The 13572-nt window shown below is 40.6% G+C and overlaps 1 protein-coding gene across 2 annotated transcripts in view; it reads left to right on the top strand.

Moving 5' to 3' along the window:
* The window catches only part of slc24a4b (solute carrier family 24 member 4b), a 36024-nt gene that overhangs the window by 15249 nt on the left and 7203 nt on the right, over positions 1–13572 (top strand). The window contains exons 3-12 of one of the 2 annotated variants that reach the window (XM_085246401.1): positions 1454–1530; positions 3422–3496; positions 3581–3665; positions 3767–3870; positions 4099–4173; positions 4255–4280; positions 5102–5155; positions 6718–6809; positions 12131–12300; positions 12534–12669. In XM_085246401.1, the coding sequence (XP_085102527.1) occupies positions 1454–1530; positions 3422–3496; positions 3581–3665; positions 3767–3870; positions 4099–4173; positions 4255–4280; positions 5102–5155; positions 6718–6809; positions 12131–12300; positions 12534–12669 (894 nt within the window). Of the gene's footprint in view, positions 1–1453; positions 1531–3421; positions 3497–3580; positions 3666–3766; positions 3871–4098; positions 4174–4254; positions 4281–5101; positions 5156–6717; positions 6810–12130; positions 12301–12527; positions 12670–13572 lie in introns of both variants that reach the window. The other variant, XM_085246400.1, reaches the window with a different exon arrangement.

The raw sequence follows: 13572 nt of genomic DNA, 5'->3' as shown, positions 1-13572 counted from the left end.
CAATCAGGTGTTTTCCCAATTCTAGGGATGTAGGGATGGTCTGTAAGTTGAAGCACCACTTTTATGCAGATTGACTGAATTTCACAGCAAAAAAATTCAAAGGATCCAAATGATGGCCTCCATGTTCTCATACACTCCCTAGTTTCACTGGTGTTCACTTGCACAGTGAAATGTATCAACTGTTACAAAATAATCGCTTCAAAAATTTTGTACATTTACTTGTTTTAATTTTGGCCTATATCACACTACTTTCCAATTCCTTTTTTTTTTTTTTTTTTTTTTTTTTTTTTTTTTTTTTTTTTCTTAAATCCCTGGACTCTACTGGAGTAGCTTAGCTTGATTCACAGTTCAAGATTTCCCATTCTTTCCTCTTAATGAGCCTTTAGCCCAGCCCTCTTCTGACTGGCTGTCCCTCACAAACAAAATGTGCTCACAGCACTGGCAGAGAACCATGAATGGGGCAAAACCCTGTTTTCAACAGCATTGATGTCCCTTAAATAACACTTAATGTCTGTTAAGTTCCTTCTCAAGATCAATTTCGGTGGCTTTGTCATACAGTGCCGCTGTCAGTCTCACCTGTACTGTGCTAATTACTGAATTAAGTATTTAGCTTGCTAATGTATTCAACTTAATAGGATAAAAATATGTAAATATTACCCTTGCTCTACATCAATGTGTTAGCATCTACTCCAAGCACTGCTCCAACTCAGTCTAGCCTCCCACCTGCAGTATACAGAGTTTAGGGAATGCTCTAGTTTTGTAAGTATTACACTTGGAATACAGCAGGCTTGTTGCAAGCTGAGATGTGAACCTGCAGCTCAGGTCCAGCAGGGATGGGTCGGACAGAGGCCGTTCCCCCCCCACAGATGCTGTTCTTGTCAGGGAGATGGCTAGCTTCTGTTTTCAGCCAGGTGCACCGTGGAGTGGCCGTGCTCCCCTATCTGAGCCTTATGCTCGTATCGTGATCACACTGTGGGCCAGCTGGAGTTCTGGATGATGAATGACGAGTCCTCAGCATGGGAGTGTTTTCTGCCTGCTTGCTTTAATTCTGTATGACTTCAGCCTCTTATCATAGCCCGAGCTTTTCACATCATAAGAGGACGTGATGATTGAGACCACCCCCCTTGAGTAGGTATGAAATAATTGGTTCCTTAGTGATGTGATATTGAAGGTGTTTTGAACTATTCCTTTGCCTGAGCTATTCCTGTTCCTTAAAGCTGTTCTGGGATGCTGGTGATCAGAAACTATTTCATTTGCACAAAGTCTTGAAAGCTGCCCAGTTTTAAACATGGAAGACACATTTCGATATTAGGTAGCCAAGGGGAAAGGGAAGGAAGAAAAAGAATAACGTGGTCGTAGTGTAGTGTGAGCCATCTTGAAGATGGGACAGTGATGTGTACTTCGCAGTCAAGCTGCTGATGTGTGGTGATTGTGACATTTCTTCTTTTCTCAGCAATACACGAGTTCCCCGACGACTTTTTCACCAACGATGAACGGAAGAGTGGAGCCATTCTGCTGCACATTGCGGCGGTAAGACTACTTTTTTAAAAGAATCTGCACCTGCATGACAAGTCTCCAGTCGGTGACTCATTTGGTTGTAGGAAGATTTGGAGGCTTTTCACATAGCCGACTACTGTTTTCAGCTTTCTAAGCCTGAAAGTTAAGAGGGAGATTATGGTGGCTTGTTTGATTTGCCAGATTTTAAACTGATCAGAGGTGCTTTTCTTTAGCTCAAGTGCATGTTATTTAAAATAAGTATGCACCCATTTCTCTGCAAATATCTTTAAATTCAAACTCAGAAATAGTTTAATATATATATATATATATACTCAGAACAAAGGGGATAAGGGAATAACATGATAAACTTTTTTTTTTAAAGTGTAAAACACGTCACATTTTTGCTCTACTATAATGTCAAATCAGTGCTATGTTCTTTTAAATGTATTTTTCCAGTGTCGCTTTACTATTTGTACAGTTGGTGGAAGCAGAAAAATAACAAATACTTAAACTGCAAACAATGGTTGCAAAAACTGATGATATTCCAAAATGTGACATAGAAGGACACTTTAGTCAAATATAACATTTTTTTTTTTAAAGTTAAACAGTGAAAGATCTGAACAATCCTTGCAGTTGGATTATCTTGCAAAAGTTGCAAAGTACCCTTGAATTGTGTCCAATTGTAATAAGATTGTTTCCTGTTAGGGTTTATAATTTGGTAAACAATCTAAAAGGCAATTTACATTAATAGGTCAGCCTTTTAATATGTCAAACTGTCTTTTGAATGTGTCGAATGCACACAGTAAGATTCTGGAGCAGTCATTTCATTTTATGGTTCTGTATGTCATAAAAGTGTCCCTGCTCAGGAGTGTGCATGGAAAGCTTCATAAATATGCCAGTGCTGTATTTTTGGTCCAAGCTTTAACATTGGCATCATTCGTAAGAATGCATGTGCGTTTTAATGTATTTTATTTATTATTCCATATTAAAAAGTTTTGCCTTCAGTGAGTCATGATGTCTCTGACTTTGCATAAAGACAGTTTAAGAGTTGCTTGTTATTATGCACTTGTGAATGCACACACCCAGGACTGGAATCTGTGAAGTGAAATTTAAAATTTGGGTCACAGGAATTCTGAAGTGGGTTTTTTATTTATTTATTTTTTTACATTTAATAAGAGGACTATGCTCTGATTAGGGTGTCTTTTGAATTTTTTTTTTTTTTTTTTTTTTTTTTTTTTGTATTTGTATTTAAAGAAATAATGATGGAGGGCTGCTTTGAAACTGGGCTTCCTGCTTAAGCTTTCCTTAGTACAAAGAATTGGGATATTTTAGATATGGAGAGCAGCTCATACTGTCTTATTGCTTCTGTCATTATCACTGCTGGATTTCTCAATGTCTGAGCATATTTGATTAAAAGTGATATTTCAAAACTGATTTGAGTTGCAGTCAAGACAATACACTCATAACCTCTTTAATTTTCCTGAGCTTCAATTTACACATTTAAATTTAACTAATAATGTCTATTCTGACTTTACTGCTGAGAAGTAAATGTGTGGAGAGTCTGCTCACACTGCAGTCCTGCACTGCCCCCTGTGGATAGCATAGAGCAGAGCACGCCTGTCAGAGCTGCCAGGCCCTGATGATGTCACACATGATCTATAATTTATACATTGTCCAGCCGCCTGTTAGGAATGGTGGTGGGGAATATTTATATTTTTTTTTCCTAAAACTGATTTGATATTAAAATTTAAAGCGGTTTCCCCTTCAGCTGTTTTTTAGCAACTGGTGCTTTATTAACTTAGCTAATTTCTGCAGATTTAAGGATATATCCATTAAGCCCATGCACACTTTATTTACTATATCCTTGCCCCTTGTCACATAAAAATTCTACAAATGTAACTTTTTTCCCCCCCCCCATCTCCAGGCTCTTTACATGTTTCTGGCGCTTGCTATAACATGTGATGAATACTTTGTGACATCACTGGAGAAGATCTGTGAGGTACGTGGTGGTTGTCATCCTCTCTTCCCAAGTTACACTTTTACGGTGTATGTAAAACCAATCATCTTTGCTTAATTCCTGCAGAAACTAGATCTAAGTGAAGATGTCGCAGGAGCCACCTTCATGGCAGCTGGCAGTTCTGCACCAGAGCTTTTTGCATCTGTCATCGGTACTCATGCATATACATACAAGCAGTATGTGCACCCACTCAGACGTTCCCAGATGGTCGGTGTCACCACTAATTCTGACTGGCTGCCTCCTTGTGTGCAGGTGTCTTCATCACCCACGGTGATGTGGGGGTGGGGACCATCGTTGGCTCAGCGGTCTTCAACATCCTATGCATCATTGGTGTCTGCGGGATCTTTGCTGGACAGGTGTGTGCGAGAGAGAGGAGTGACTTACTGCTGTGACTGTATCGTTCTGTTTATTTATAGACTGCGGAGCATCACATGTGTCGCATTTGAGGGGAAATGAAGCAATCTGCTTCAGTTTTCTTAGAACTGGTTTTAGTGAAAGTGGAGAACTAAACTGCAGGTGTAATCAGAAAGTGTTCTGCAAATATGTTAACTGTAACTCAAGAGATACTTTCTGTGAATTCTTAGGTGGTGATGCTGACCTGGTGGGCTGTTTTCAGGGATTCCTTCTATTACATCCTGTCTGTTGTGGCTCTGATTGCAGTAAGTTATTGCATGTGTTTATTAATGAGTACTTGCCATGACTGTGCTGTAATCAAAAAATAATTTCTTTTTATTTTTCAGTTCATCTATGATGAGAAGATAGTTTGGTAAGCTGTGCATTTAACCATATTTATAGTGAGGTTGTTTAAAGTTTTCCAACTTTTCAGTTCTTTTCAGTTAGGACAGCTTTGCTTGATTCAGTTTGCAACAATCCTTTGCTGTTATACATTGGTGGTTGGTGTAGACAAAGGATGTCAAACATGAGGCCCAGGGGCCGGAATCGTCCCACTCCAGTCCGGCCTACTGGTAAATGTGAAGGAGAGCGTACAGTTTGGACTTTTAATTGTATTTTCATAGATTTTCCTGTTGTCTTACTCATGAAAACCTCGCCCACAGTCTTTCATATTACACCTTTTTTTTTTTTTTTTGTGAATTAAGAAAAAATTTCTGCTTCATACTGTCTTATTGCTGTTATTGCATTCACCCCCCCCCCATAATTTTACACATTTATTTCTTACGATTAAAGTCATCAAAATAGAGCAGCATGTCTTTATCATGTTGAAATTGCATTTCTATTCCTTATTTTGAAATATCGCTGGGATTCAATGTGCATCTAAACTTGATGGGATTTTTACTGGTCTAGGGATCAAAGTGCGCTGTATGTGTGATGCTGTAAAATGAGTTTGACGTCCCTGGTGTAGCTCCTCAGTACACCCATTATTTGCTTTTCTTTAAGACATCTTTCTTTTGATTAGCTTCCCCTCATAGGGCAGGTTTGAAAAGCAAGTGGGAGGGGCCGCTGTATTACAGTCATGTAATACCTCGAAGCTTTATAAGCTAAAACGTATAGCCTACTGAATTCCTATTTAACTTCTTATATACAAGTCGAGCCATTTTAATTTTATTCCTCATCCTGTCTCTCCATCAGGTGGGAGAGTTTGGTGCTGGTGCTCATGTATGCAGGATACATCCTCGTCATGAAGTGAGTCTTGCAAATTCTTCTTACAGCTGCTTTTGTTGAATCAGGCTGGAATCATGATAACACATTCTGCTTCACGCTCTTATGCACTAACAACCTGCATAACCAACCGTGCGTGCACAAATGAGCAGCGGATTTCCAGCTACTCGTATTGTCTGACTAGTGTTACAAGCTCATTCAACACGGGAGCTTTGTGGAGGAAAACTTGCTCAAATTACAATTAACAGTGTTAATGTGTCTAAATTTTAGCTTTATTTATAGGATGCCGTCTTGAGAAAAGGAAAGGAATCATAGGCATTTCAGATTTTGGAGTTCATTGCACTCAATTTTTGTCTTTCCAGACCAAAGTGAATAATGCCAACCAGGTTGTCCTCTGCTGCTTTCTCTGTCCAGCTGGTAATCTGTGTTACACTCAGCAGCAGTCTGCTCTCTCGCTGCCATAAGAGTTTAATCTCTCCCCCCCTCTGCAGTGGCTAAGAGCACAGGCTTAACCAGATCACTCCTTTTCTTTCTCATTTGGAGGAAAGAAGTGCTTACTCTAGGATATGCTGTCATGTTATTCCAGTTGAAATGGAATAAAGTGGGTTTTATATAGCACAGTCTGTGCACTGAGGTGACCTTGTAGTGCACAGCTGTGATTTTTCACAAGCAAGCTGCACACATGCTGCTAAATGACAGCATGGAGAAGTTAGGTGCATAAAATGTAAGAATAATAAATCACTATAAATACTTTAACATTTATAAGGATTTGTTAAATTAGATGTAATTAGTCATGTCCTTGAAAGCTAAGATTATGTTTAAAAGTTATTCAGTAGTTATGCACTATGGTATATTACACATATCAAGTATGTGCATGAGCTTGTAATTATATGCACAAAGCCTCTTTTTTCCTGTTGAATGTTTGAGAAAATGTCTTGCCCCAAACATGTCGTGTTTAACTAGAAGGGCTTTTTATTGATGTCCTCAGGTAGTCTTTTATTCCCATTCTGTCCTCAGAGTTCATTTGAGAGGGAAAAAGGCAACACAGAAAACACAATTTAAAAATTGAAAAACAAAAATGATACCCTTGGATCTTCCCTTGCAAACTGCAGCCTATAATCACAAACTATTTTAATTTTTAATGTTTCCAAAGGTGCCGAGGGGCTAGAGTAGCTCTTGTAATGCTGCCAGTGTAACCTCTACGCAAATTATGTTCAAAGGCAGCGGTGTTGTTTTTTGATCCATTTTTATGTAATGGCACTCAAATGGTCCTGCTGAGAGTCTGAGGCTGAAAAGCTTGTTAATGCCTTCTGGGGATATTTTCTTTCTCTCTTACGCCAATGCAGAGCAGCTCATTATGTATAATGTAATGTGCTGATATTTATTAGAAAGTGAGCCACCTGAGTTGTAAATTGTATAGGAGAAATAAGAGGATTATTCCAGCTAATTAATACGTGCTATATTTCAAACAAATTGGTGCCTTTCATCTAAAGCTGATAAACCCATTTGCAGATCAATCTTGTGACTTTTTTTTTTCTCTCCTGCACTATCTTTGATTCATGTATTATGTTTAATCTTTTTACTAGATTCAACTCCAGCATGCAGAAGTTTTTCATGGGAAAGTCAAACAAAAATGTGGCAAATGGCAACGCGGCAGCCAGCAGTGAGATGGAGGACGGTAATACTAGTTATGGCTATGTTTGGGATGACGACCCGTCATCGCCTTTACTTCCAGGTAAGGTTAATCAGACAGGCTGCATACCCATGACTAGTCTCTGCTAAATGAGAGACTGTATGTTGAAAAGGCAACAACGTGGTTAATCCTATGGAAGACTGTGGGTATTTCCTCCTGTTATAAAAGGGCTGTGGCTTTGATCTTTGCTTCCTTTTGGCTAACTAACCTGAAATACTTCAGCTTCTGCTTTGTTCTTTTAAAAATATGCCCAGAACAGTAGTTAAACATGTTGTGAAATGAACTCATTTACAACTTGGTGGTTGGATGAGAAGATCAATACCACTCATAAGAATGTGAAGCTATAGCCTACAAACTAAAACTGCTAGCCAGTGGTCACATAGCCATCTGCCCTCTTTGTTCTTGTAAAACAGTAGGCTATCCCAGCTGTACCTACATTCACTCACCTTCCACTTCATTATTAACGCCTGTTCAGCTGCTTGTTAATGCAAATATTTAATCACAGTCACATAACAGCAAATTGATGCGTTTATGCGTGTACATGCGGTCAAGACGACCAAACGAGCATCAGAATGGTGAAGAAAGGATTTTCCCCACATTGGTTTTACAGAGACTGGAAAAGGAAATATCCAGTGAGCTACAGTTCTGTGATTTTAAAAATGCTTTTTGGGTGTCAGAAGTCTGAGAATCGCCAGACTGCTTTGAGCTGATAGAAAGGGAACTGCAACTCAAATAACCGCTCATTAAAACCAGGGTTTGCAGAAGAATGTTAAATGTCACATCCTGCTTCAGTAGTGTAGCTGACAATGTTCATCCCCTTATGAACAATGTACCCATCTCCTGGTGACTGCTTACATCAGGATACTGCACCATGTCACAAAACTCACGCCATCTCGAACTGCTCTCTTGAACATGTGTTCACTGTACTCAAATGGCTTCCACGGTCACCAGATCTCAGTCCCTTTGGGATGCGGCGGAATGAAGATTCATATCAAGGATATGCGGTCAAAAAACGGAAGCAACTCTGACTAGCAAGGTGTACACCAGTGGGTGGTGAGTTTATTTGGCATATAAACATGAGTGGAATCAAAAAGACATTTCACAAAATGTCAACTATTTCTTTTAATAATTCTTCAGAAGCACAACAAGCAAACTTCACAAGAGACGATTTGTCATGTCCAAAACCCCCCTCCAAAACTCATTTTCTCAGTTCTCCTTTGGGTGATAACCAAGTGTAGCTTTTTAACAGGCACAAAATGAAGTTTTAAAAGGGCAACAACATAATAAAGTTCAAAAAAATCTTTTCAGATTAGTTTAATGTCACACAACATGTTTTAGGTCTCAAGGTTATTCTGGGAGAAAAATTAGTCTTTTAAATAATACCATTGGTGTCATGTTACAGTACTTTATAGCCACAGTCCTCTACTTCTTCCTTCTTTTTGAACTCTCAAAGGTTTTTAATTAGACATGTAACCCTTCTGAGAGACCTAACCTTTCCTACTTTGGCTGCATTAGTGCTAACATGCCTGTCTGTTTAGCCTTACTAAACTTTTTCTTGCTTGTTGTCAACAGTGTTGTGCTGCTGTGTGCCAGTTCTTTCTGCTTGCATACTACTTTTCTTCTGCTGATCTCTGGGGTGTAGACCCACTCGCTCCTGAAGTGGTAATGAATTTCACAAGAGGAAATGTTTATGCCAGCTCTGTTTACATATTTAATTTATGTGCATTCTTGCGTGTATAATAAGTCAAATTAAGGCTGAGTAAAACTAATAAGTGGACTGTAGAACTTTTAATTCCCCACACACTGAATCTTAGTACTAATTGCATGCAAAGACCAAATGTGGATTTGCTGGGTGCCAATAAAGCAGGCCGAGTTGAAGTCTGAAGCGGACTGTTTAACGTGTCGGCCAAATTACAGCTAGAGTTGAGTCAAAGGTTCCTGCGGTTACATGTTCAAAGATGCACCCTTTGAAATCAGTCTTGGTTGCTAGTTTTAAATATTTAAAAAAAATTTATTTTACAAGACAATATGGGAGAGCTATTTGAAGTTCAGTATCCAGAAATCATATGAACTGCACACTTATTTTAACCAACCCAGTTGCTGTGTAAAACTCTCCTGTCAATATTCCAGAAGCACGAAACACTTGGGAATCAAAGGGTTTTTGAACATCTCCTTTTCTCCACAAGCATTCCTCTTCTACCAAGTAACTTTGAGATTGAAGTCCAGGAAAGGCAAAAAATTCATATTTTTGTACTACGAGCATTTATGGAGAAGCGTTTGTAATGGGCCCTTGCTTTTCTAGCATGCGCCACACACATTCTTGGTGATAGTTTTACATTTTTTCCATCCATTTATATCTCCAAGAAATATCATAATGTGCAAAAACTAATGTAGGAAAGAGGAATGCTGATAGGATTCATCATTCCTAAGTGGTGATGCAAGAATCTGAATCGAAACAAGTTAAAAAAAATAAAAAAATAAAAAAATTCAACTCTCAAAAACACAAATTCTTATTTTTCTTTTGCTAGGTAGTTTGCCTTGGAGTACACATTTTGTTACCATGGCAAACTGGGGTAGCCAGGAGGGCACCAACTGGTCTCTAGACGTGTCTGACTGAGGCGTCAGTAAATCACCAACTTGAGATCAGTTTCTATATAGCTTTATTGTAAGAGATAAGATAGAACTTTATTAATCCCTCGGGTGGGTTCCTCTGGGAAATTCGATTTCCAAAAAAGCACAGCACCGACAGAAGTTACAGAGATATATATACACACACACACACACACACACACACACACACACACACACACACAGGGGATAAATAGGAATAAAAATACAAGTGAATTGCACATTTCAAGTATTGAGTCTATTGCACTGTTGACTATTTACAAAAGTATTGCACAGTGAGGTGAAGAGGCACTACAGCTTAGTTGTTCCCTCCTTTGTCCTCCTGTTTCCCCTCCCTCTCCCCTCCAGAGAGGAGTTAAACAGTTTGATGGCGTGTGGGACAAAGGAGTTTTTAAGTCTGTTAGTTCTTGTCTTTGGGAGAAGCAACCTGTCACTGAACAGACTCTTCTGGTTGTTAATGGCCGTGTGCAGAGGATGCCTGGCATTGTCCATAATGTCCATCAGTTTCTTTAATGTCCTTTTCTCTGCCACTGTCACCAGAGTGTCCAGCTTCATGCCGACCACAGAGCTAGCCTTCCTGATCAGTTTCTCCAGCCTGGATGAGTCCTTCTTTGCTGTGCTGCTCCCCCAGCACACCACAGCATAGAAAAGTACTCCAGCAACCACCGACTGGTAAAACATCCTCAGGAGCTTCCTGCAGATGTTAAAAGACCTCAGCCTCCTGAGGAAGTACAGTCGGCTTTGGGCTTTTTTATACAGGTGCTCTGTGTTGCATGACCAGTCCAGTTTATTGTCCACCCACAGCCCGAGGTACTTGTACTTGTTGACCACCTCCACCTCCTCCCCCTCTATCTGAACCGGCAGTGGACCTGCTCTAGACCTCCCGAAGTCCACAACCAGTTCCTTAGTCTTTGAGATCCTCTTCCTGATCATCCCAGATACACCCCATGATGGCTGTGTCGTCTGCAAACTTCTGAATGTGGCATAATTCAGAGTTGTAGCAGAAGTCAGAGGTGTACAGGGTGAAGAGAAGAGGGGACAGCACAGTTCCCTGTGGTGCTCCTGTGCTGCTGACCACTGTGTCAGACGTGATGTCCTTCAGCCTGACGTACTGTGGTCTGTCGGTGAGGTAGTCGGAGATCCAAGCCACCAGGCAGGGGTCCACCTCTATCCTGTTCAGTTTTTCTTGAAGCATACAGGGCCGGATGGTATTAAAGGCACTGGAAAAGTCAAGAAACAGGATCCTGACCGTGCCTTTTCCCCCATCCAGGTGTGAGTGGGCTCTGTGTAGGAGGTACAGGATGGCATCCTCCACTCCGACACCCGCCTTGTATGCAAACTGTAGTGGGTCCTGGGCATGTTGTACCTGTGGTCGGAGGAGGTTGAGGAAGAGCCGCTCTAGAGTCTTCATAAGATGTGACGTCAGTGCCACCGGTCGGAAGTCATTCAGCTCATTGGGCCGGTTCTTTTTGGGGACCGGGACGATGCAGGATGTCTTCCATAGGGCGGGCACTCTCCCCAGTCGCAGACTGAGGTTGAAGACTCGTCGTAGCGGCTCCCCAAGTTCAGCAGCACACGCCTTTAGCATCCTAGGACACACCTTGTCTGGGCCTGCTGCCTTTCTGGGGCGAAGCTTCCTCAGTTGTCTCCTGACCTGATCCACTGTGACACTGGGAGATGTTTGGGAAGAGGGGAGGGGGGGAGATGTCTTGCTGCTGAGAGAGGGATTGGAGGAGGGGGGTGTCATGGTGTCAGGAAGGGGGGGAAGCGAGGGAGGTAGAGTGGGGATTGGACTCTGTAGTGAAGGTGAGGGTGGGGGGGTTGTGGGCTGGTCAAACCTGTTGAAGAAGTTGTTGAGTTTGTTTGCCTTCTCCACAGTCCCCCCCACTGTGCTTTTCTTGGTGTTGTGGCCTGTGATGGTTTTCACACCATTCCAGACCTCCCTCATATTGTTTCTCTCCAACTTCTGCTCCACCTTCCTCCTGTAGGTGTCCTTTGCTTCCCTCAGGCAATGTGTAGTTTCACATTGGAGAATTTTGTATACAATTTTATATAAAACTTTCATCTCTGTAAATCCACTTAAATATGATTGGATAATCTAAAAAGTTGAGTTGAATTGTCTGAGAAATATCAAATTTGGCATTTTCTTACAGTCTACCCATTTGAAGCGAATTGAACTGAACTGTATGTGCTAAGATTGGCATCCTGGTGCTCCAAACCAACAATGTTACCTTACAATTGGATTCAGAGAAGCACTTACCCTGTCACTGAGAGAGCAGGTGACATAAAGGCACCAACAGAAAAAGATGGCTTGAAAGAAATGATGGATTTTTCGAAAAGGAAGGCATCCAGATTTGTAGATGCAAGGTATTCCTCATCTTGGGATGGTTTTACTTGATATATTTGACATCTAACTGCCTTCACACTGATTGGGGAGTGGTAGAATAATAATATGGTCTAGTGCAGCTCTGTTTGACACTAATTAAATGGCAGCTTAGCTCTCAGTAATGCTTTATTTTGGCTTGGAAGTCTCGAGACTACAAATTTATATAGCAGATGGTTTTTTTTTTTTTTTGTTTTTATTTTTTATTTTTATTTTTTTAATATGCTGTAATGGTTTGGGCCATTATTGGTTTGTCTTGTATTTATTGCTGTAATGTGTGCTTCTACCCCTTTAGTCAAGCCTAGCAAAGCTTATAGCCGCGGCTCTGTGGTGATGGTGGATGAGATCATGAATGCAAGCCCTTCAAAGTTCAGGTTCCCAGAGGCTGGCCTCCGTGTCATGGTGACCAGCCATTTTGGACCCAAGACCCGCCTGCGCATGGCCAGTCGCCTCATCATTACAGAGGTACAGCTGGCCGTTGGTGCTCCAGTAACTAGATTTAGCTGCCTTTTACAGGTTAAAGGTGGGAACTATTTTCAGCTTTGTGTTTCTAAGAAGGCCTGAAGGGTTTTATGTCATCATACACTTACATAATTTTATTGTACAACTAGAGGAACAAAATCAATTTTAAAAGCAGAAGTAGTAGCACGTTCGCTCATGTGCTCTTTGACTTAGTTTGTTTCTTTTGAAAGCGCCAGAAGTTGGTGCAAGCTGCCAATGGTGTGGAGACACAAGTGATCGACGGGAAGGTTGAAATCGAGAATGGAAACGTGCCAGAGGACAAACCCAGCGAGGTGGTGGAAAATGACACCATCTCACCTTTTCATATTCCAAGTACGTGCTTGATGTATTTCTTTGATGAACGCGTGTAATTGGGGACACACAGACATGCCAGTCATATTTCAAAACTTGCTATGCAGCCTCCTGTAGGTATAGATTTTTAAAAACTAGAGGTGCTGTTGGTGCTTAGAGGAATGCTTAGTTGGATGGCGCTGCTCAGTCTGCTCAAGAATTTATTTCTGCTTCGGCAGTTATTGATGTCCTTGCTTAAATTGGGCAGTAGGTTCTTGTATACCAACTAATGATTATCCTCTTTGACATCTCTAAGCAGGGCTGCCCTTTTATCAGTCAGTGTCTGCTCATGTGAAAAGACTGAATCTGATTATCCTGATTTATCATGAAACGGACGAATCTAAGTGGGTGGAATTGGTGTTGCATCTTGTTAGATTATAAATGACATGGAAGAGTAAAGGTTTTGGTGCTTTAAGGCACACTGAAATCTTTTTCCTCAAAATGGAGTGCTCTGTCAGTATGAGAGCTTCATTTAAAAAAGAAATGAAGCTTGATGCTCTGTGTTTGTGGTAAATGACAGATGAGGCAACATGTTTATGTTCACTAGTAAAACCAAAGAGGAACTGAATACAAATGGAGCTACAGTTTTGACAGTCATTTTCAGTGTGACCTTAAGCTGAATAATTCGCAGTTGCAGACTGTTTAGGCTGTACGTGTAACAGTCTTCATATAACGCTGTAAGTGATGTGTATTTCTAAGTATACCACAAATAATTTGAAGGTCAAAGCAAAAAATGACCGAATTCACCGAAAGGTGTAAACATTTGAAAAAAGGCCAGGAAAAAACATTAAACGGAATGGATTTGTTTTTGTTGGCATGTGATGCTAAAGCTAATAATTATTTTTCATTTTTTATAAATGAAGCCTGGCCAAAATAAATTGACAA

Source organism: Mchenga conophoros, linkage group LG15, assembly GCF_057382185.1.
Source record: "Mchenga conophoros isolate Kocher_MC1m ecotype Shallow Benthic linkage group LG15, M_conophoros_male_GT1.1, whole genome shotgun sequence".
NCBI lineage: Eukaryota > Metazoa > Chordata > Actinopteri > Cichliformes > Cichlidae > Mchenga > Mchenga conophoros.
This window is presented reverse-complemented; position numbering and strand designations above follow the sequence as displayed.